At 38.5% G+C, this 24,949-nt stretch overlaps 2 protein-coding genes across 3 annotated transcripts; one reads left to right on the forward strand and one right to left on the reverse strand.

Annotated features, from left to right (window-relative positions):
- Positions 1-722: 722 nt before the first annotated feature.
- On the forward strand, positions 723-12,714 carry LOC134633684 (LIM and SH3 domain protein 1-like). Of its 2 annotated transcripts, XM_063482638.1 has the most exons (8): positions 723-893; positions 1,854-1,948; positions 3,454-3,538; positions 7,153-7,260; positions 8,626-8,733; positions 11,216-11,285; positions 11,372-11,463; positions 12,236-12,714. In XM_063482638.1, exons 1-8 carry the CDS (start codon positions 825-827, stop codon positions 12,407-12,409), a joined length of 801 nt encoding a protein of 266 aa, XP_063338708.1. In that variant the 5' UTR covers positions 723-824; the 3' UTR covers positions 12,410-12,714. The 2 variants fall into 2 exon arrangements, with proteins under 2 accessions (XP_063338708.1, XP_063338709.1); XM_063482639.1 differs by lacking the exon at positions 7,153-7,260.
- A 185-nt stretch (positions 12,715-12,899) lies between these two features.
- On the reverse strand, positions 12,900-24,695 carry LOC134633683 (kelch domain-containing protein 1-like). The gene is made up of 13 exons (XM_063482637.1): positions 24,422-24,695; positions 23,572-23,642; positions 23,180-23,297; positions 19,513-19,625; positions 19,205-19,295; positions 19,014-19,112; positions 18,058-18,132; positions 16,163-16,221; positions 15,937-16,049; positions 15,575-15,647; positions 15,327-15,411; positions 14,010-14,089; positions 12,900-13,278 (listed from the first exon to the last, which is right to left on the reverse strand). Exons 1-13 carry the CDS (start codon positions 24,521-24,523, stop codon positions 13,158-13,160), a joined length of 1,200 nt encoding a protein of 399 aa, XP_063338707.1. The 5' UTR covers positions 24,524-24,695; the 3' UTR covers positions 12,900-13,157.
- Between the last annotated feature and the right edge of the window lie 254 nt (positions 24,696-24,949).

Here is a 24,949-nt window from a genome sequence, read left to right on the forward strand (position 1 = left end):
ATATTATAATACACACGTTTGTTTAGTCCGAAGCTTTCCGCTAACGTTAACAATGTAAACAAAATGGCAGACCTGGTTGTAATCGAGCTTGTTTCCAGCAGAGGGAGTCAAATAAACAAAGTCGAACCGCAATAGAGGATATTATCATGTCCCCACGTAGCAGTTATCATTCACGTCATCAATAACATGAATAATTCTTTGTTTTCTTTACTGGTTAAACTTTTGTGTTAGTGCTGTGTATGGGTTGTTGTTTTTTTTAAATAAAAAGTTGTAATCCCGTTGTTGTATTGATGTAGATATTTAGAGCTTACCGCGATAAATTTATGTTTAGAGTCGACCTTATTTATTTAAAAGCGTCATTACAGTACATTTGGATTAGTCTATGTTGTTACTCCTTTTAAGGTTATCAACCTCACTTCTCCTCAACGCTGCTGATGCTGCCTTCATGGCATGCGAAAACCCTGTAATTTACAAAACATATTTGGACAAGCTAAAGAGGCCGCTGAATGATGCGCAATGGTTTCGTTTGTTTCGTTGTTAATTCATTTTAAGTTACTAAAAATATCATATTGAATCACATTTGACGACCATATCGTATTAATTACTTAAACACCAGAAGTAAAATTGCTATATCCGACGACCCATAAAGGCAACATGAGGTCTCCGTGCAGCACAGTTGACTCCTCCTCGCCTTGGGGTCATATTAACTGAAATGCCTGCGAGAAAGCGGGAGGACGGTTTGAGTACCAGCTGCCCATTACAGGTCCTTTACTCCTGAACTTTTTTACTGGACCAGTAAACTTGTTTTTGTTTTTTCTGCAATCATGAATCCGCCCTGTGGGAGATGCAATAAACCAGTTTACCCAACAGAAAAAATAAACTGCCTTGATAAGGTAAGGTGAAACAAGTTTAAGCCCATCTACTGACCTTAATGTAATTTACTCTAGTGTATGCAAAGATTTATCAGGTGATTTTCAAGACTAACTTATACTGTCAATTTTATTATAGATATTTTAAATTTAAATTAGTTTTGTCCACTTGCAAAAGTTCTTTTTTATTCTACAATTTTAAAAATATTTTTATGCAGTCATATCTCATGTGATGCTTTAACTAGGTGCATATTTTGTACAGTCACAACCAAGACAAAAAACATGCAAAATGGAAGTCCAGATAATAACCCCTGTTACGCATAAAAATCAACTAGAAATCTCCAAATGTTAAAAAATTGATATCTTACATAATCAGTAATAACCTATGTACCTGTGGTTTCTCAAATAGATGTACTCTGATCATTTTAGTGAAATCAGATGAATATTATTTATAATCAAGATAATCTCATCAATTTAAGGACTTAATCAAAGCAAAGTGACCTGAGTTACAGAGATTATCAATTCCTGATTTCTTTTGGGGAAAATGGCTTCCTGCAGGACTTTTCTTTAATAATGTAAAAAAAGTTATTTATGGGAAAATTTATATGCATATGCATAGTGCATAGGTTTAAAAATGCACCTAATTTCACAGCATTATTTCTCACAGTCATTTTCCACTGGAACCATTTCTTATTGGCAATCTTTTAGTGAAGTGATGGGAGAAATAGAAACAGATTAGTAGGACAGCTGTGGCCTTATGTAGAGGAGTCAAGGGATTTCCCCGCTCAGAGAGAGAAAGAGAGAGAAAAAAAGTTTTATTTTTTCAAATGAAAAACCATTAAATTTGATCAGCCAGTAAGAGTGAACAAGATTTCCACAGTGTTCTGTCAAAAAAGGTTAATACAGATCTAAATTTGTGTCGATGGAAATGCATTTTCTTCTAAGTCTAATACTTTAGACTTTATTTCGTCTCTTTTTTCTTAGTATTGGCACAAAGGTTGTTTCAGCTGTGAGGTCTGCAAGATGGCCTTGAGCATGACGAACTACAAAGGCTTTGAGAAGAAACCTTACTGCACTATGTGAGTGTTCACAGCATGCACCACCATGATGACTAAAACAAACACTTAAAATAGCTGGATAGCATCTGATTCTTTGTTAAGAGCTTGCAGTATATTTGTAAGAAACAAAACCGTATCTAAAATATAAAAGATGTGGTTACCTTTCCCCTGAAGCCTCAGCATTAGCATTTCAGACGTAGACGTGGTGGTTTTTTTGTTTGTTTGCTTGCTTTTTTTTGAGCCAGCCTTATTTGGATGAAAGAGTCAAGTGCTAAGTTATGAGGAAACGCTAGCAAGCTTGTTCAGAAAGCTGCATCCTTACACTGTAGAGGTGATTCACACAGACACTATGTGTGCTAACTAGTGCCAAGTAACTGACTAATAAATTATAGAATTTCATTCATTGAATTTGAAGCACAGATTTCTTGGACAGGCTGTGCTTTGCAGCATGCCATATTATAAGTCAGATATTATGAGTTTGCATTAACACACGAGGTCCAGAAGTACAGTTCAGTAATGCCGATTACTGGAGGTGAGGCCTACAGTATCGGCTATGGGCTAGGTGTTGGCACACCTGTCAGTCAAAGGGCTCAACTAAATCCAAATGAGTGATTTCTTGGGGAAAAAAATCCACTGTACAGTAATCATAAACGGCAAATATTGTACGTTTATTGCTGAATTTGGACATTTTAACATGGGAGTCACTTTTGGAGCCAGCCTAAAATGGCCTTTAGAGGCACTACAGTTTTTGACGTTTCACTTTTTCAGCTCCTTTAGGTTACTGCTTGTTATTAAGTAACATTAGCTTCAATCAAAATCAGTTCATTACACAACTATAGCCACAAAATTAGAATACGTAGCATTATAGGAATTATTTACTACGGCCTTTTTTTCTATTATCTGTGCAAGGTGATTGAACGGGTTTGGTTGTTTCGTCATTAACAAATCTACCACATGAGCAGAAGTTAAATTCTGAAGCAGTTGAGCAGGAGAAGCTGCAGGCAGCATGTGGAAGTGATGGAAAAGAGAAGTGTGAGCAGACAGATTGAATCATGTGATTCCAGTCATTCCTAAAGATTGACGTGAGATTAGAAACTTGCTGTCCGATTGTTATTAAACAGCACCCCGGGTTCATCTGTTGTGCTCTTTACATAATATTATAAGGCACAAATTATTTGCAGAATGAACAAATTAATCAGTTTATTCAATTCATTCTGACAACAGTTTGCTTCTCCTGAAAATCAAATATAGCAAAAAACAAAGCAGCCAAGCATAAAGCCATTGAACATCCATAGGAAGAAGACATTCAGCAAAACCTGAAATAAATGTATGGAAAAACTCTATCAGCCAATCATATTGTTGGGCTGGATTTCATAGAAGATTGCTGTTATGTTGTAGGACTTTGGTTAACACCAATCAATCTAATCATGGTCTTGCTGCTTAACTGGATAGATGGGTGGATGAATGCATGATGTGAATCTTCATTTATCTAATTTCTTCCCTTCTGTTTTTTTTTTTTTTTTCAGGCATTACCCCAAAACCTCCTTCACCATAGTGACCGACACCCCCGAGAATCTGCGTCTCAAACAACAGAGCATGCTTAATAGTCAGGTGAGACTTTAGCAGTTCAGGCCTATCTCTGCTATCATTTACATCTTGGTTTTGACCCGCAGAGAAAGGAGATACTGTTTGCAAGCTCACTGCAGCAACATCGCTTGGTGTTACATGTCTGTCAGTCCTGATTGCCTCTTTTCCGTCATCACAGTGTTGAAGCTGGTGCGAGAAATAACAGTTCTGCTTTGGTGTCTTTGATAACCAGATATGCCAGGGAACTGAACGTTACATTGTGAAAGCTGGACATTTTAACAGAAGTTGCTTTGGCTCATGTTTTATTAAAATTAGCCCTGAATTTTCCGCCATGGCCCTCACACCGCCACTGTGAGCAGTGATTCCAACTTTGGTGGCAGCAATTGTTTGGAGCTGTGCTGTTGTCAGCATTTTTGGCACCAGCATCAGTCTTTTTAAAGGTGGAAATAAGTGGAGCTTTTTCTAGGTTAAGCACTGGCAACAGCAACCCATTGGTGGAAAAGTTCTATATATATCTCCTTCACTCAGCTCGGTATCAGAGCAGGAGATCAGGACGCAGATCTTGGCTCTGCTCTCATGACAATTGGATTCCTTTGATTAAATCAAAGGTACCCTTTGATGAGTTACTTGAATAAGGACACGGTAGCTTCATTTTGAGACTCTACTTTTACAACATGAGCCAATCTGACTTTCGTGAAGTTCAAATGCGTTTCGTCAGGAACTCTTGTAAATGATCAGAGGTTTGAGAGCATTTTTAAAAATACTCTCAGATCCAGTCTCCTTTTAGCCTCTGATGTGGTACCGGCCTCCTTTTCCCTGCCATCCCTGTTCTTAAGCTCTAATCTAATCACACTGTTCATGCCAACCTGTTCTAACCTGATCAAAGAGATAAGTCCTGCAAGTCACGCAAAATTAAAGAGATTCCTTCACAGATTAAACTTTAAGGATCATCTTGCCACTCAGCATTTTGAGGTGAAGCTTCTCTTCCCTTTTAAAATGACAAAAAAGTCAGGCAATCCACTCACGACTGCATTTCTGCAAGACCCGTGCAGACCTGTATTTGTGAGACAGAATATCGAAATTTGCAGAGAATAGTTAAATTTAGTTAACACTGAACACTGCATAACCTTTTACCAGTTCACGTTTCCTGTTTATCAGGAAATGATTTCTATAGCAAAGTATTCATGCACTCTTGCACATTTGTTTTGAAATTTTCAAGTGCTTTAAAAGAAACTGCATAAGCTGGTGAATGGTGTTTTTTCAGTTCTTAAGAAAAGTGAGGGGTACTTGTCAAAGTCTGACTTGCTTAGGCCCAAATGCTCCAGAATCATTGTCCTCTTTGGTCATGCTAAAGTGTTTACTGCAGATGCACTAAGGTGCTATTCACAGAATCATTAACATGAGCTTGGTTGTTATTACAATAAATTAACAGCAATGTGGGTGTTTCACTTCTTAATTACCAAACTGTATGACTGGATTTTACATATAAATATGTAAAAGGAATATAGCTGAGGGGGCACAGTTAGCTTTTTGGATGGTCCTCGACCCCTACCCCCATTCATAATGCCAGCAGTTAAGCTAAACCAATTGCGTAGGTATGCAGAACGCTAATCTGCATTGCCAAGAAAAATCATCCAAGTGAAAAATGTGAATTTTGTGAATTATTCAACACATAAACTGTTTCTGAAAAGAGAGGACACAGTTTTAAATGTAACTTTTTCAATGCAGTGAACAATGCAAAGGTCTTATAATGGCTGAAAAAATCTTAAAGGTACGCGCTTTAAAGTCTAAAATTACATGAAACCATTTGGTATTTTTGTAGCTTCATTGATGTCATCTATAAATGCATCAAACAGTATTGACTTTCAGTGCTGCTATTCTGTTTCCTTTGTCACCGCCTTGCTATTTTCAAGTGTTTCTGTGTCAACATGTGGTAATAAATCAAAACCATTCATGGTAAATATTAGCACATCTGTTTGATGAGAGGCACTGTGACCTACATCTGCCCAGTTCACTGAGGTTTGTGGGCATTCATTTATGCACAGCTCTTTTAAGGTCCCCATCACAGCAATTCACCCGGGCTGAAGTGTAACCTTGACTGGGTCATTCCCTTCCTTTGTAGATTTGCTGCTGTGCTTGCAATCATTGTCCTATTGCATGACCAAATGTTGACTAAGCTTTAGCTGTCAGGCACATGGCCTCACTTTTGACTCTAGAATACTCTGGTATACAGAGTTCATGGTCGACTCAATGACTGCCCAGGTCCTGTGGTTGCAAAATCTCATGATGTGTGAGGTATATGTGGTGCTTGTTTGGTTTGCTGTTCTTTATGGCTCCATTTCCACTTTGTTCTCCTCTGTCGAAAGCACATTGTTACAAAAGTCTTGCAGTTCGTTCAGATGCAGCTTTGCAAACCTAAACCATACTGCCAAGTAGGGCTGAGTGATAAGAGGAAATGTACCTGTTGGGAGGGGGGATTAATGATGCATTCGCAGCGTGTGGGAGAAAAAACTCTGAATTACATGCAGCTTAATATTGCCATGGCCGTTTATACTGGATGGTTATGATAAAGCTATTTTTACCATCGTACATGGCAAAAACTCACGATACATAAAGTTTATTCGATATATCGTCTACTGCCATGTAGAGGCTTTCTCTAACCAACTCTTCCAAACAAGCAAAAAAAAAAAATTCACCTTTTTTCTAATTTTGCTGTTATGAATTTTATTATTTAACATGTTTACTGAGGGGTGTGTAGGGTCTGATATATAACTTCCCAATCTTTGGGGGGAATTTGCTGGGAAATCCACCCCCAGGAAGATTGTGGCGTTGTGTTACCACACACCTTAATAAAGTGCTGAAACTTTTTGACGATCAGTTAATTAAGTGTATTTGATTAGCAGCACTTGGCTGCAACTTACACTCTTAATTCATATGGACACAGTAAGGCTGTACTGAGTTTTTCTGGTTTTCTATTTTTTCAAAGTCCTATAAAAAAAAATGTGAGCGTCTTTTATTTTTTATTCCACTACATTCCTTTTAAGCTGTCTCTTTGAACAGTTAGTTTCTAAATAAACAAGCACCTGATGAAACAGGACAAACACGCCAAGAGCGGCTGTATTTTTGGTTAACAATTAAATCTGTCGTTTCATTTCAACACGGCTGTTATAACAGCATGATCAAATTTACACCACCACCCCTCCCGTTCTGCGCTTTACTCATCAAACCAGCCCAGTTCATTGTTTATAACCATAAAAGTCTCTGCAGTCAAGCTCTCTTACCGAGGAGGCATATTCCTCATAGCAACATCATGACTCACTTATGTTTGCATGTCTGCGTGAGTTCGCGGGGATCTCAGATTTACTTTCAAATAAACATGCAGGCATGGAATAAGTTTGCAAGTGTTTCCCTGAGGTTTTAAGCTTCAAAAATTCTTGCCAAAAGGCCATTTAAAGCCCTGCATGAATCAGTTCTTGTATATTTTTGATTCAAATGCAGTAAAAATGTTTAACATGGTCATTTTAGCAAGTATAACCCTTTAGAATTGAGAATTTAAGCCAAAGCATTTTCCTAAGCTCCTTTGTCTAAGTTAAAAACATTAAAATGAACAATAAAGACTGACGAATGAAAATTTACAGGCGCTCTATAAGGAGGAGTTTGAAAAGAACAAGGGGAAAGGTTTCAGCGCCGTGGCTGACACTCCAGAGATGCAGAGAGTGAAGAAGACACAGGACCAGATCAGTAACGTATGCTCGGTCCACCTTAAAGACCGTCAAGAATCGAATTCTCCGATAACATCTCCATTTATCCATTATCTCTCCAATTATAACAAATGATCTTCCTTCCTTTTTTCCCTCCTTCTTTAAAACATTATCGAAGGTTGTGATGCGGCTTTGCTATCTGCATGTCTGCATGTCTGCATGGGCTTCCATACCATCTTATTCTTTACATGTAAAAGTGTTTGTTAATCATCCTTTGTTGGCTTTGATTCAGTGCTGCATTCAGGTTGTGCTACATTTGAGATGAAATTAAAAATAATAATAATCCTAGGAAGTTACAATTGCAGGTGTGCCTTGCAAAATAATTAAAGCATAGATGAAAAGTTCTAAAGAGGTATCTGCTTAGTTTACAAGCTTCACTAAAATGTAAGCATTTGCAAAATGTCATAGATTTTCTACTTCAGGCTGCAAAGAAGCCATGAAAAGAACTATTTTCTTTTAGCGTGCATGGTAGACGGGCTGCAGGATTGGATTTTTTGTTGCTGTAAAAACAGATTGTTGTAACAGTAAAACGATGCACAGTGAAACTGAATGCAGCTTCATTTTAAAACTCGACTTCCGTGTTTTTAGGTGATGTCAAAGATAAAACGATGCATGCATTCGATATGTAATAAAGCTAACTGTTTCCTTCCACTTGTGTCATTTAACTTGTTTAATGTTTAAAGAAATATTGGATCATTGTTGGGAATATGACCATTCACTTTCTTGGTCAGAGGCAGATAAAAAGATTGACAACACTCTCATGTCCGTATGCTAATAATGAGCCATCAGCCAGTTGGCTTAGTTTAACCATTAGGCCTCTTAATATCAATAACATTACCCCCTAAGAGCTGCAGATTCATTTTTACACTGTTTTCACAGAGAAAGTGTTCACTAGTGAACCTTATACATGCTTCAAGAGGAATTTGGGGGACAGTTAGCGGCTTCATATTAACCGCTTTAAACTGTCCTCATGAAACAAAGTTTAAATCTAGTCAATAACAGCTCTAAGTCTGTAAGGCCGAAAGGAAAAATATAGACCTTTGCAGTTAAACCTTATAGCAATAAGGAAAGTCAGTACACACAGATGTTATTGTACCTGGGCTACAATGCAACCAATTTGATGCAAAAGAAAGGAAGCACAGCATTACTACATATTTTTTAGTCACAAGTGGTATCTCCATCTTTTCAAAAAAAAAAAAAAAAAAAAGGCATGCGGTTGGATAACAGATACAGCTCAGTCCTGATACACAAAGAGAGTGGAGTCAATTTTTTTAGAATAATTTTTACCAAGAAAGCAGGTTTTTCTTTAAACTTCAAGTTATTCTTCTAAAATAACTCTGAAATTTGCAGGCCCTTTACAAGGAGGAGTTTGAGAAGAACAAGGGGAAAGGTTTCAGTGTGGTGGTCGATACTCCAGAGATGCAGAGAGTGAAGAAGACACAAGACCAGATCAGTAACGTAAGTGCAGTCATGTTGTCAGACTCCTTCAATACCTTCTAATAGAACTTTTGTATCTTCAGTTTGCTCTTCACTTGCAAAAATGAGGGAAAACTGCTAGATGTTTGGCCTTGACTGTCAAACATCTGGTATGCATCTCACTATGGCAACATTTTTCTGTTCCAGAAGCATGTCATAGACAGATGCAAGCAGCAAGTCTGCAGATGTTAAACAAGGCATTTTAGTTTTCTAAGAAGAAAACGAGAAAGTCCAGATCAGGATTGTAGATTTGCTGACGGCTTCAGCATACAAAGCAGAGAACATGTTGCTGCAAAGAGCAGCAAAAGATGTCAAGAGTACAACCCTGCAGAGACACACAGGCACATTTCAGGCATTTCTCTCCATCCACTGAGGAACAGCTGCCCTATATGGTCAAAGTCTCTCAGCTGTGGATACAAAGGGAACTGCTATCCACACACACATACACACAAACTTTCTCTTCTACTCTCATGAGAGCACTAGTTGTAGAAAGGAATCATGGGTGATAAGCTGTGTGTCAAAGGGGCAATATATTATTTTTTCCACTGGTATTCGTATCACTCTTTTTCTCCTTTCTCCACCCTCACTTCCCACTTTAAAAACAATCCCTTTCCTCCAGTTTTATTCCCACAAATTCCTGTTTCTGTTTACTCCTCTCGAGGTTTCTTGAGGTCACAGGAGGCTGCTCCTTCTCTTCCTTAAGCAACATCCAGTTTCCTCTAAGTACTAGACCCAGAGTTGTTTTTATTCTTGAGGGACATACTGTATGTTGCACAAGCAACATACCAAACTAACAACAAAATAAGTTCAACACATATAAAGTTCAAGAATCTTTGAGTTGCTTTGTGTCACTGCATACCCCATCACCGGCAGCTTCTGTTGGAAAACACTGAAAAAAGCAGTTTTTAAAAATAAGTTGCTTTCAGACAGTTAGACTAAAAAAGGCAAATACAATTTACTGCATATAAAAGCTCAGCCAGTGATGTCACTAGGTCATTAGTGAAATTCTGTTTTAAAGCCTCAACTTGAATATTTTTGGCATAGCCATGTTGGTTTATTTTATTTTAATCAGTGAGGGGTAGATCTCCATGACATATGACAGTGATCTGTCATCAGTATTAGTCTGAATGGCAACATAATTGACAGCATAAACACATCGTTTTATTAAATAATATGTTAAATTAGCGATTGAAGCTATAAACTTATTAGACAAGTGTCACAACTTGGCCCATAAGGCCATGACAAAAAGGTCGACACACCGTTTGCCAATAGAAACATTATTTATTAAACCAAAATAAACAACTGAAATAGAAACTATTGACATTTGCAAATCAATGGCCTCAGTGATGTAGGGTGTAGATGTGTGAGGAGATGTAAGTAAGTGAATGTACGTGTGCAATGTATGTGTGTGTGCAAAAACAAGTGCTATGCAGGGTGTGATGGTCACAAGGAGCAGGAGGGAAAAAGAGAGTGCCAGCTCTAGATTTACAGTCTGGGAACAGCTGGCACTGACAAACCCTCCTCTGCCCACCAGCGACATCAAAAAAAATGAGAAAACCTAAAAAAGTTGATTCTGTTCATCTAAAACGTTTCTCCCACTGAAAACGCTACATCCAGATGAACAGAATCAACTTTTTGGGGATTTCCTTAACTGGATGATTGAGCGTGCATCAAGACAAATGTGAAAAGGTTGAAAACAAGAGTCAGGGGTCGTCACACGTCTTTACTAACCACAAAGATAAACTGAAGTGTACGACTGCATTTGCAACTTCCTTTTGCAACCAGTGGAGAGAAACATAATTATTGCTAAGTGTAAGACGCACCAAAAGAAGCTTCTAGGACATGCTGTTAGTACAGGTAACCGCACAGCAAGTTTGATGATGCCATTAAAAAAGCTTCAAAACGCACAAACATGGCAAAGCGGTCCAGTTCAGAGGACCCTAACTATAACCCTAACCCTGTTATTGGAAGTGAAGCCTTGAAGACAGCTTTCGGCTACAAGCCTGTGTCAGCACACCTGCACATCAAAGTGATTCCCTGTAATATCCAAATGAATGAATTAAAAAATAGTTTCCTGTTTATTTAATGAAGGAAAAAACTGTTCTCTGTATTGGGCTATAAACATGGTATTTAATGATATAAAGGTCAGCATTTTTAACATGGGAGTCTGTGGGGGCTTTTTGAGCCACCCTCAAGTGAAACTAAACAAATGTGACAGTGGTTGACCTTCAAAAATGAGCAAGTGGGCTGCAATTACTGAAAATAGACAAATAAAAGCGGACACTAAATAGATGTGGGTCTTTCTCTCTCTGCGTCTGTGGCTGCGATATCCACTCATCATCTCTCAGCACCTCCTAAAATGGTGAGCTGCTTCTCACAGTGGGAGGGTTTGCTGAGGCTGAACCGTCAAATGTGAAAGCTCAGCACCCCCGTGTGGATTTAACATGTGTGCGTGTGTGTGCAGATAAAGTACCATGAAGAATTTGAGAAGAGCAAGATTCGAAGTGACGCGCCTCCTCCGGAAAATAGGCAAGGTGAGACAGATCCTTACACAGGGACTTTATAACAATTTTTCCTTTAAATGTGTGTATGAACTGTGTGTGTGTGTGTGTGTGTTTAGACTATGAGGACCAGCCATCCAACCCTGTCAGTCACTTCAGTCAGTCTGCTGGACAAATGCGTACTGCTGCTGTAGCACCACACAGTGGAGGGGTAAGGACAATACATAAGCAAACGTATGCCCAAAAGTATGTGGACACATACATTACACCTGTGTGCATGCTCTCTTTTAAGATGGGCCTCATTCTGTAGGTACATCAATCATCTGGAGAGATTCCTCCAGAGGCTGAATCTGCAGGGATTCAGTATGAATGTTGATAGATAAGGCCTGGCTTCCAGTTCAACCAAATCTATTGTATACCAGACTAGAAAACCAGGTTTTTATGGACGTGACTGTGTAGACTGGGTGATATGTTTACAAAAAAACCCGCAAGAAGAAACACAAGCTGTTGCCACATAATTATATTTTCTATACAGGTCATTTAAAGGGCACTCCCATATTTTAATAGTAAAGAAAAGGTGTCTACACACTTTGGCTCATACAGCATACCCTGTATTTCTGTGAAATGCTTTTCAAGCTTTTTTAATTTTCTCTTGTCTCCTGCAGCAATAACACAGATCCCGGATACTATCAATTCATAAAACACAGCTGTAGTTTTTAATCTTTCACCATAGGTGTGAATGCTCACAGTTTTAGACTTTAGATTTAATTAACTATAAGCACAGCAAGCTCTAGTGAATTGTTAAAACTTCTTGCCATGTATTACATTTGCTTCTGTTTATTTTTCCTGTAGGGAAATTAAATTCAAATTTATCCTGGTAGACTGTGTGCTCTTTATGTCGTTATCTGCTATATCAGTGTGTCTGCATGTCTGACTGGTTCTGTTCATTCATCTCTTCTCTGTGTGTGTTTCCACTCATTCAGAAGCGCTACCAGGCCATGTACAGCTACATGGCAACTGAAGCGGATGAGGTTTCTCTGCAGGAAGGTGATCTGATCTTAGATGTGGAGCCGATAGACGAGGGATGGGTGTTCGGCTTTAACCAGCGCACTGGGCAGCGGGGCATGCTTCCTGCTAACTATGTACGACCTGTGTGAAACAAACAGTTCTGCCCAGCAGATATTAAGAGATCCACCTCCTGCCCTGTGGATCTGCTGCCCGCACCTGCAATCAGGCTTTGAAATCACCTTTTTGCAAATGAAATATTGCATTTAAAAAGCATCCCTGCCTGGTTCTGCTTTGCATTTTTTCCATAAATGTAATTTTCAAATCGTATGATGGGGCTCTGCTTATGGTTTCTTTGACTTCCATGAAGAATAAATATTGATAATAAAGCTTTTATGTTTGTAATAAGGTCAAAGGGGAAAGGAAACAAATTCACAATAAAACCCATTAATCTTCAGATTTACTAATTATTTATATTTTTGGAGGGTAACATTTACTAGCACAGAGGCCACTCTTAGAGTAGAATGTTATCCAGTGTATTTTTAAAGCTACAATTACTTATATTTTTACAATTGCTTATGCTTTTATTTTGCAACATTTTCCACTCTGAAAGTGATTTTAAAAAAAAAAGCTACACTAATATGTTACATCAATACCTTTTATTACTATTTCACAGACGATTTCTAAACATTAAACAGACAGCACAACATGAAACCACAAAACGGAATAATATTTTACCCAAAATAAAAAAGGCTTCATTTACAAATTAAGTTAAAAAGTATCTTTAGCACCATTTTTTTAAAGTATAAATACATATTCCCAACTTATAAATGAAGACATTTCAGTGACAGACTTACTCAGAATCTTGGTGTCTAGTCTAAACATAGTCCTCTTTAAGTTTTAAGAACTGGCAGAAAAAAAGCTCATTCTCTTCTCAAGTGTCCTTTGTAGCTTCGATGGCAGCCAGCTGAGCTGCATCCTGAGCAGCTCTGAGTTTCGACCAATGACATCCTCACATAACCTGAAGAAGAGCAGAACACAGGAAAATACCTCAGCGTGCAGTTTTATTTATTCAAGGGAACCATTATGTTTTCTATCACCTACACTCTCACCAACCACTTTATTAGGTAAACCTTGCTAGTACCAGCTTGGGGCCCTCTGTTGCCTTGAAAACTGCCTTAATTATTTATGATACAGACAAAGTGCTGAAAGCATCTCTATTCCTGCTGCTCACCGGATGTTTTGTATTTTTCAGAGAATTCTCTCTAAACCCTACAGATGGTTGTGCAGGAAAATCCTAGAAGATCAGCAGTTTCTAAAATGCTCAGCCTGTTTGGACTCAACTGACATTTAAAGTCATTTTAATCAACTTTGATGCTCCATTTGAAGTTTAGCAAGTTGTCTTGGTCATGAGCTGAGTTTCTGCCATGAAACTGGCCAATTAGACATTTGTGTTAATAAGCCGTTAAACGTGTACCTAATAAAGTGACCTGTGTTCATATAATACCAAGATAAAGCTTATTAATCTAACACCTTGCTGCATGTGAGGCAGCACAACTACAAGGAGTTGCATAGCTGTGTTTGCAGACTATTAAAACTTAATTAATTCTGTGTAAATGGAGACTGTGAATGGAGGTTTCAGTGATGACAAGAAATACATGTGTTAAAGTATGAAATCATTAACACAACAGAAAGTATGAAACCCATGCTGCATCTGTGTTAAATGAATCCTAAAATTTTAGTTAGTCATACCTGGAGAGGGAGTAAGGCTGAGTCTGAAAGATGAGTACGTCTCTGCAGTGATGTGGTGATGGAAGCCTCAAAATAACCATCTGATGACAGGATTCAAAATAATCCCATGAGGATGGATGATACATGAAAGAATCATTATACTTTTTTTCCCTACTTGAACGTTTTTGGGCACAAAAATTGAATCAGAGTTTATGGTTGCCACACTCAGTGAACACTCTGTACGTCCGACTGTACGGTCATATCAACGTTTGCACGGACTTCTTGCAGATGATAAATCCTGAAGGCTTTCTTCAAATCCCTGACATTTTCTAAAGTACTGCTACATTTAACATTAAGAATGAAATGTCAAAATGCTTTTTTTCTGTCTTTAAAGCTCATGATTTCTCTCCCACCAACGCTCCTAGGTTAATTTTTTCTGTGCAACATCAGCACCAGTGATTCCAGTCATCTTATTTGAGTTAGTTTTCTGTTTGTGAACAAAGCATAATGCTAAAAGTTCTACATCTGAGTCTGAGATGTAGCTTTTAGGATAGGGTTTTGTTTTGTTTGGGGGGTTTTGGCAGTTTCTTTGAGCATTGCATGATCTGAACTTGAGGGAAACAGATTGGGAGACATCGTCAGCTTCCCTCTCGTAAATAAACTTTCTGACTGTAGAATGATGGACTTCAAATAAATTGGAAATGACCCAGTAACCCTTCCCAGATCAATGAGCAGCAATAATGGCTTCTCTGAGATCATTGCTGGTGTCTCTCCTCCTTTACACTGTGCTAACACACAGCTGGAGGCTCCAGACCAGCAAACTGCCAAAATGTATGTTTTTATAGAGCTCTCCACACTTGCTGATGATCTGATAAACAGATAATAAACTTCACTTTGGCTTAGTATTTGTTAAATAAATAATGGCAATTTGTAAAGTGCCATGTTGTTGTGGTTAATCTGAGGCTCATTTACCTCATTTTAAGACCTGCTAAGGACCAAATTACTTTTTCTGTTTCCTTGACATGTAAAACCTTAGAATTGAAAGAGGTTATTTTTCACATGACTCTGCAACACATTGCAGGTGCATTTAATACTTTGAGCCCTTAAACTACTTATGCTTCATTTATGTAACACTCCTGGTTAAAGACGACGCTGTAATTGGTTCACTCAACAAATTACCTTAAGAGTAATGGGGTTTAAAAGTATTTAAGGAAAGTTGCTGTTTAATGCAGCAGCCTTTTGTTGATGTTTGCAATGTGAAAGGATTATACCACAATGGATTTATTCAGTAAAACCTTACAGTGTAACAAAACAATATGACCGATGTTAATCACATACCGAGTCCATGACGATGCAGAGGTTCCTGCTTCCCCCAAACACCACGACGTCACTATCCCTCCCCAGGCACGCCGTATGGAAAACTCTGACAAGTAAATAAAGGTTTACTGCAGAAAAGCTTAAATTTTGTGCATTTTGAAGAGTTCGGGATTTTATGGATAAAATAGACATTTCCATGAGAACAAATTATGATAAAACTATGAAGCTGAAACACTTAATTTTAACACGTATAAAATGATTTTAATTACCTGGGCTTGTCTTTGTGGGGGTGTATCATCTTGGTCCACTCTCTTGTTTGTGTGTTAAACTGCCAGCCATCATCTAAAAGAAAGAGGCTCATGATAAAATAAAGAAGCTTCACTTTTATAAACCATTCACTTCCTTGAACCAAAAGAATGATTATCATTATATGCAATCAGAATGGTTATCTGATTTATAAATGGCATCAGGCAAAACAAGGAGGGATTTGCTTAAATATTTGGGAGTTTTTTTGGAAATCGAATCACAAAGAATCACTTCATTTTCTGCCTCTTTATAATTACTTTCATTCTTGTAGTATTTTTTCTTATACCATAACAGATCGGTGCTTATTCTGGGTTCTTAGACTTACTTAAAGTATCTCCATTTGTGCCAAAACCTCCGTACATGAACAGCGTGTGATCTGACGTGGGCGTCATGGTATGCCAAGAGCGACCAAGAGGTGCAATAGCTGAGGAGATGTCACTGTTCAAAAAAGATAAATAAAAAAAATACAGAGCAGTGGTCAGTAAGCCACTAAGGACAAATCCTGTTAGGTCACTGCTTTTGAATGTGTGCAAGAGTGAAAGAAAATTTACAGTTTGGTCCAGGTCCAGGTGTCCAGGTCTAAGCAGAACATGTCCAACTCTGCTGCTTCCTGCAAATGTAAACTCAGATTTTTTAGGCATTGTTCTTGCCTGAGGCACTGCACTTGGCTGTAAATGACTCCAGCACTCAGCATTAAAAGAAAAATATGAAGTACAACAACTTTATAATTTTTTTTTTTTTTTTTGCAGCTGCTATTTTTATACTGTATGTAAAAGAGGGACTGACATAATCCCCCCTGATGGCCATTTAAGGAAAGTTCAAAGCACTTCCATATTTGCTACACTTTTCAGCCCTGGAAGCTATGTCCATCTTTTATGCACAGTCTGGAAGTCCTGTTTTGACCACTTACTGGCTCTTCCACCATTCTGTCAAAACAACAACACATTTTTATTTTGAGGAGAAGGAGGACAAAGTTACAGGAAGTTACAGTCTGCCAAGTAGGGCAGGTGGTGAGTTAGTAATATGCTCTTGTTTTCACAAAACTCTAAAACCCCTCAGCCTCCTAGTAGACACACCTATGATATCAATTTCAAAATCACCCTGTTCTCAAGTTATTGCATTCACAAACTTAGGTGTCCACGGCGCCCGATCAGTGGGGTGACAACAACACCCCATCACCCTTTTGCAGTTGAGGAGTAAAAAGCAGCTAATTTCAGGTTCAGCTCCACACAATCTTGTGAATGCTGCAGTGTTGATCCTCAATATTAAAGTCGAATCAAAAGAAAGATGATGCAACAAAATCAGAAGCTTCACACAAAGATAAGGCATATTAAATGTATGCCTTTAAGGCCACCACTTATGCTGGTCTCAATGCATACTTTGCTCTCTCATCTTTCTTACAGGACTAGTTACATGCAAAGTTATTTTTTTCTTCTTTGTCTACACCATTCTGGGCAAGAAAGGTGTTATCAGCCTTTTAGAGCACCTTGAGGTTTATGTTCATTGTGTGATCCCATGGGGGCTTACGTTACACTTTCACTCAAACCTGTGGTGAGTGAAAATATATTTGCCTCTTTGTGTCTCCATATAGAGAAGCTGCAAGCTGATATGAGTTGGTGTATTTTTTCAGTGTGTGTAGCCCTCAGAAATATAGGCCTTTTATTACGACCTTTAGTGTCTGAACCTGGACTTTGTCATATTTTTTACTGTATGACAGTCGAGTCAGTCTGAGGTCAGAACAGAATTTCTATGGAGCAAACTAATAATATCGGCCAAGCTGGGAGAGGACTGGAGGTGTGGAAGGAGATAAACCTAAAAGGGGCAGCTGGGAAATCTTAAATCCTGAAACTTTTTGGCATTTAAAATCATATTTTTTGGAGAAATAAAGTTTTAAGAGATGACTGTTAATCTGCCATACACTACATGACCGACAGAATATATATTATTGTTGAGCATCTCAATATAAAGCTATGTGTATTAATTTGTCATATTTCCACTCCACTTTTCTGAGATTTTCCCACCAGACTGTAGCTGCATTTGTAAAGTGGAACACTGTTGTTAGGTGATAAGCATTGACTTCCACCTCATCCCAGAGAGGGTGGATGGGATTGAGGTCGAGACTTTGTGCAGGTCAGTCAAATTCTTTCACACCAAAAAAGAAAACCATTTTTATAAAGGATCTGGCTTTGTGCATGAGAGCGGCTTCACGTCACAACAGGAAAGGGATGTTGAAACAGGAAAGGGCCTTCCCCAAACTGTTACCACAAAGTTGGAGGCAGAGTATTGTCTAAAATAGTCGCAGTATACTTCAGCATTAAAGTTTCCCTTTGAGGACGACTTGAAACAAAATGCAGATCAACCGATACAAAATAGGTTGCGTGCAAGAGTGTCCGCATATTTTTGGTTGTTTATGGTGTCGTTAAGCAGCTCAGAAAAGTGAACTCACCACACCACCATTGATGTAACCTTTGTTCCCCAGCAAGGCACTGGCATGGCAGCCTCTGGGGGATGGAGCAGAACCCTGAACAAAAGAAAACACATCATTTTATTATAAAAATCAGCAAAACACAAATTATGGAGTTTTGTGGCATCATCCTAGTACTTTTTTTTAAAATTATTTTAGGCTCATCCTTGCTGGTCTGATAAGCTTGACAAGAACTGATGAGGCTAGTGATCCTTCCCCACAGCCATCAAACGGATTCTCCAGAAAATGGTCCTCAGATGATGAAGCTTAGACCCGCAGCTTTTCCTGTAGCACCACCAGCATTTCAATACAGTGACTTTACCACTGAAACCTGTCCCTTCGCTTTCAGTTAGACCCTAATTTTTCTACATACCGGAAAATTTTTTTATATACCCACCATGTATACTATTATGTGAGCATGGTAAACACAATGTAGGATGTAGCTAAAACCTTAATTCCTTCTAATGGCCAGCAGGGGGCGACTCCTCTGGTTGCAAAAGGGTGTCTAATTGTATACAAGTCCGTTTTAAAAAAAACAGCCCTCAGCTCCCTTAATTATGATCTTCGTAAGCACTTTATTGGTGAGTGTATTGTCTCAGTTGCTATTTTAATGTCTCAGTAATTATTACAAGGTATTAATTTAGTAAATTATAAAAAAAATTTTAAAGCGTGTAATTTTTCAGCTGGGATCAACTTCTGCTCCAGTCATTTGGATAAAGATAATAAAATATACCATTTTAGTATGTAATGCTTCAAGGTCATAGGTCAGACATCAGCGTGTTGTTAGAAAAGCAGGCTGATGTCAGCACATTGTAATAAAACATCAAAGTTTTAGTATAGCTTTTGGTACAGCTGTGTCTGAATACAGCCTCTGAGAACTGTTAGCATGGTTATAGCCTAATAGTTCAAAAGTAAGACCATCTTATTGTTTTACTCACTTGAGTCTCTGGCATGCTCCATGTAGCTGTGAGTGTGTCAAACACATTCACCTCACTGTTCCATCCCTTGCACAGAGTTACTTCATTTACAGCTCTTGACTAAAAAGAAAAAAAAAAATAGATCATCATTAGTAAAACAACGATTAACCAATAAATTGGCAACCAAAGTTCTATATCAGAGTAATATCTACCCAGGACATCTCTTCTAAAGTGAAGTTTGATGACGATGTGTTTCGTAACTCCCTCAAGGTCTTGCATCCATATCCACCAAAGTAGATCAATCTGCACAGAGACAAAAAAGGAGACAATACTGCTCTTTTAACCTTCATTTACAAATGAAATTACTGAAACCTGGAAGAATTTGTGAAAAAAAAATACAAACAAACATCCTTCAATTACACAAAACAATGAGGTGAAGGTGCAACATAAACCACTGCTATTTGTATTTGTAAAACTGGGGCTGCTATTCATTGACAGCTTGTGTATTGTAGTAACTGACCTGTCCCTGTGTACCCAGCAGGAGTGTTTGTTACGAGGTGAGGGGGTCGTTCCCTTCGTGTCAGTCACTCTCTTCCATGAGCAGCACGGCTCAGAGAGGTCAACGCTGAACATCTACAAACAAAATTCAATTTATTAGACAAAATAAGGAAAATACACTCGCTGGCTACTTTGGTAGGTACACCTGATCAGCTGCTCCTTAATGCAAATATCAAATTAGCCAATCATATGGTCAAATGCATTTAGGCATGATAGACATGGCCAAGATCAAACTGTGGATCAGAATGAGGAGAAAAGGTGATTTACGGCTTTTGGTGGCAGATGGGTTGATCCGAGTACTTCACAAATTGCTGATCTACTGATTTTTTCCACACAACCATGACTAGGGTTTAGAGAGAATGGTCAGAAAAAGAGAAAATATCAAGCGAGTGTCAGTTCTCTGGGGGAAAAAATGCCTTGTTGATGTCAGACATCAGAGGAGAAACCAAACTGGTAGGAGCAAATTTGCCATAAACAGCATGAAAGCAAGGATCCATGCTACCTTGTATCCATGGTTCAGGTGTCAATGATGCAGGGGATATTTTTTCAGCACACGGTCTAGCCATCTAGCCAATTTTTAATTCAAACCTTTTTTTAAAGGAGCTCCTGGCTGCTTTTGTTTGTATTTTATTGTCAAAAATGAACCACAAATTCTTGACTCTTAATTTTGCATATTATATGGATGGTAAACCCACACTGCTTATGCACCTTTTCATTTTAAAAGCCATTCTTTGTGAACTTCTAGTCTGCCTCTGCAGAGAGCTTTCACACGCTTCAAATAGCCATCAGAACAGATGATCGAGCTGGATAATCTCCAGTCTCTACAGAGTCTGGTATGAGCCTGGCAAAACAGCATTTGTGAATTGTACACACACACACACACACACACACACACACACACACACACACACACACACACACACACACACACACACACACACACACACACACACACACACACACACACACACACACACACACACACACACAGTGCTTGGAATAATACACAAGACAAACTGCATTTGGAGACTGTCTTCATACCCTGAATCAAAACACTACAGTCAAAACATGAAAAAAATGAATTATTTTAAATAGATGAATCTCCTTTATGCCTCTCTAAACACTGATGTGCAGACAAGCCCCTGTGACTCTGGGGCAATCTTTATGCACGTCCGATCACATTGTCCAATCTTCCATATCAGTGATAGCCACCAGAAAGCGTAAAGAAATGGTCAGTCTCTGAGTAAGTTCTTATTAAACATTATCACAACAATGACGTCACACAGCTGAGCCCGTTTTCAGAAGAGACAAATATTTGATGACCTCTGAAAAAGTCAAACAACTTTTACAGCTTTCTTTTAAAAAACGCTCAGAAGACTTACTCAAATAGTACATCTGAAGCATAATGAACAATATTACACTTTAAAAAAATACATAACTTCAAATGTGTTGCTCCTGGGGAAGGAGGCATGCATACCGCTGCACATACATGTGAAGTGTCAAGTAGTTATGCAAGGAATTTTGTTTTGTCTGTTGTTTTTTAGAAACCCCTAGAAAGAGAGATCTTGTCTGCTTTCTTACTATTGTGCATCTTAGTAATATTGTGCTGAAACTGACTTTTAAAAAAATTGTTTGCTTTTTGGTTTGCTTTTTTTGCAAGTTACCAAAAAATGTAAAGTCTGATATCAAAAGTTGACGGGCGGGTAGCTGGGTGTAGTTTTCCAAATCTATTCAACTATCCTTCAAACAGTTCTGCTGAAGTATGTACTCCCACTGTGAGCAAATCTAGCAAAGTTCAGAACGATAACTTGATCTTAACAAGAACAACAGTGCCAAGATGCTGATGCCTCTCAGGTCTAACATTTACACCAGCTCAAGTCACTAGCTAACTTTTTGACTTTGTGCATGCTAATATTTGCTCATTATATCAAAGACAAAGTACAGTCAGTGTATAAATGCAATGTTCCAATGTGAATGAGACGTTTTAATTTTGAACTGTAACTTTATATATATATATATATATATATATATATATATATATATATATATATATATATATATATATATATATATATATATATATATATATATATATATATATATATATATATATATATATATATATATATATATATACACATATATATATATATAAGACCTGCCTTGGTGACAGTTTGGAGGTAAGGATGGGAGTAGGTGGGAAGGTGCACTTTCTTGTCCATTCTTCTTCTAAACCAGGATTACATGTTTGTACAACTCATTTACCAAATTTCACAGTAAACTATCTGACAGGAGCAAACTGGTAGGCAAATAGTCACTGATACATCTACACCCAGTGTAGACACTGAAATCATTTTCCAACAGTTTCACATATTACCATGAAGTTAGTTAAGTGCAATAGTGAACTTATACTGGTCATATGTGTGAATGTGAGCGTGAATGATTGCCCTGCAACAGACTAGCGACCCGTTTTGGATATACCCCACCTCTTGTTCTATAACAGTTGGAATAGTCTCCACTCCCTTAACAACCCCAAATTGGATAAGCTGAATAAAATGGATGGATGGATGGAAGTAGCTGGAGCGCTGTTAATAGCATGCTCTGAGAAACTGCAAAAAACCCAAGAGCTTAAACTCTATAGGCCTCTGTTAACATGTTAAATGTAAAAGTTCATGGCAGTCCAGTTGTCAAGTACGGTGGTGGATGGGTAATGATTATAGGGCTTATTTTGCAGCCACAGGACCATGAACTCCTCTAGATGTGAGGACATCTCTGTGACAAGTTAAAACTTCCTTGAAACTGAGCCATACAAGACGGCATTTACCTTAAGTACTAATATCTGCATGGAAAAGTTCTTACCCTGCAGAAAATTGTAAAATTAGTGTCTCATTAGTGAAACATGTACACTGGCCCATTTTTAACTTACCACCGTGCATTTGTTGGTAGAGCTGAATTATTCTGAACCAACAGGGCTATGCAATCTGCTGTCAGACACTCACTACAGCTTGAGTGAAAGCTCAATAAATAAAAAAAAGACTACAGGAAAAGGAACCAAGCAAGTGAACGCCATGGAGCGCATGATTTGCCAGTCCAAGATAAGAAAATCACCGTAAAGAAGAAAATGAAAATCCAGATTCTCCAGCATCCATAGGATAGTGCCAAGATGTCTAAGTGTCGACATCTGGCAATACCAGAAGTATTTTAATGAAAGATATGATCATTTAAAATAATATGAGTTGAGATAAAGAATACTGGAATATGTTTACACTAAAAAGTTTAGTATTATGTTTTCAAGAGGAAGTAATGGCTGTATTCATGTTAAAGACTATTTAAATTGGCTGAACAAGAAAAAAAAAATCAAGTTCCACACCTCAACCAAGCTGAAACGCTGTCACACAACCTTGTGCATAATTATTTCCTCCGCTGAAGTTTTTCAGACACTACTTCTGCATTTTGATGGATGAACCTGGTAAGTACCAGATGATATATTTTATTACGTCCTGATACATAAAACCATAAAATTGAAAGAATATTTTTGTATGATTGCAGAAGTTTGTTTAAGCGTTTATCTTTATCAAACGTGACGCTCAGGTCTGAGTTGGAACAGAATGTGTTGCCCAGCATCTCACCTGGTTGGAGTACCCAGCTGTTTCATATCCTCCAAAGATGTAGAGTTTAGTGTTAATATTAGCACCGCAGAAGCCTGACAGGTCTGGTGGGATGTCTCCAGTCATCTCTCTCCGCTCCCTGCAAAGACAAAAACATTAAAAAACGCCTGTAAAAGATAAGAAGGTAAAGCCTTAGAAATCTTAAACACACCTATAAAGTAAACACTAAGAAAGGTTGGCTTTGGTTTTAGTTGACCTGACTCAAATAACCATAAAAGAAAAGGCTGTTGTTTGAATATGTGTTCTTATACAGCCTGCTAAGTCACTTTTATCTAGTTTGTCCTATCCTCTGATATTTGTCAGTGTGACACACCGTTTATCTCAGCTGATAAACAGCCCTTATTTGATCTTACCACATCCCACTGTCTAAATCACAGAGCCATATCTCATCACTGGGCAACACGACATCCTGTCCGGCAACTACCTGTAAAGGAACAAAGACAAGATAAAGCTGTGAATGTCCTCTTTTGTTCACTAAAGCTGCACATTGCTGAAAAGCTGTGGTAGCTTTAGATGGCTGATGGACATTGCAACAACCAGGATGCAGAAAGATGCAGTTTAAAAAAATGTTTCTTGTTGAAACATGCTCCTGCAGCTAAGGATTCCTAGAAGGATATTTGAAATCTCCAGTTCATTTGCCAAGTTGGTTTCCGCAGTGGGTTTTTTTAGGTCTACATATACATATACAGTCACAAACGCACTGAACCAAAACAAATGTTCACTTTGAATTAAATGTGTTACACAAAGGTGCTGGTACACCTTTGTGTTACTCATTCAGTTCAGTAGCAGCCAAACCTTTAATACCTTTCAACGACACATGCTGGATGCATGTTATTTGTCGTACTCATCATATAAATACGAGCACTGATTTACTCCGGTAATTTATTCCTTTAGGATGCAATTTCCTCAAAGTAAACACAGCGAGGTCGCACTGAGTTACCATAGAAGCAGTCACCAGTGACTTTTTTTTTTTTAATTTATTGTCATGACGTGGCTCCGCGTAGAAACACCTGCACCTAATCATCCAGGTAAAGAAAGGAAATCCTAGAAAGTTAATTCTCTTCATCATCAGTACGAGACTGAAGAAGTCACTTGGATGAGTGACGAAACGTTTCTCCCACTGATGACGTCCAGATGAACAGAATCAAGTTTTGGGGACCTGCACAGGTAGCGAGGCTATAATTACACCTCGGCTCTTCTTACCTGGTAACCTCCCCACACATACAGCGTGTTGTTGTGTATGAACGCGGTGTGGCTGCTCCTCTCCAGCGGGCTGACCGGCGCGTCTCTCTGAGCAGCATCCATCCCAGCTCTGCGCTCTGACTCTCCTGCCTGATGAGCAGCGCCACGCCGCTCAAATAAAAACCGCCGAAAAGTGCTTAACAAAGCTTAAGGTGAATGCTGTGGCGGCTCAGAGGACCTGATCATGTCGCCCTGACTCAGAGAAAAGAGCCGTCTGGATTGGAAGCTTTGCGGAACGTGTTTTTCAGGCTTGCTGCCTTTGCTTACTCCTCCCATAAGCATGAGCCCTTCATGCAAGTTCGCTTCCACCGGCACACCACAGCGCACTGAGGTATTGCGTGTTTAGAATACCTAAGTGATTAAGAATCATTTGTTTAGATGGGCCGCATGAAAATTTAACACATTGCGCGTAATTTCTCTGTGATACAGTGAAATATAATCGTGCTAGTATACTCAACAATAAACAGGCAGGTTAGAAGCAGTGAAGTG

Source organism: Pelmatolapia mariae, linkage group LG8, assembly GCF_036321145.2.
Source record: "Pelmatolapia mariae isolate MD_Pm_ZW linkage group LG8, Pm_UMD_F_2, whole genome shotgun sequence".
Classification (NCBI taxonomy): domain Eukaryota; kingdom Metazoa; phylum Chordata; class Actinopteri; order Cichliformes; family Cichlidae; genus Pelmatolapia; species Pelmatolapia mariae.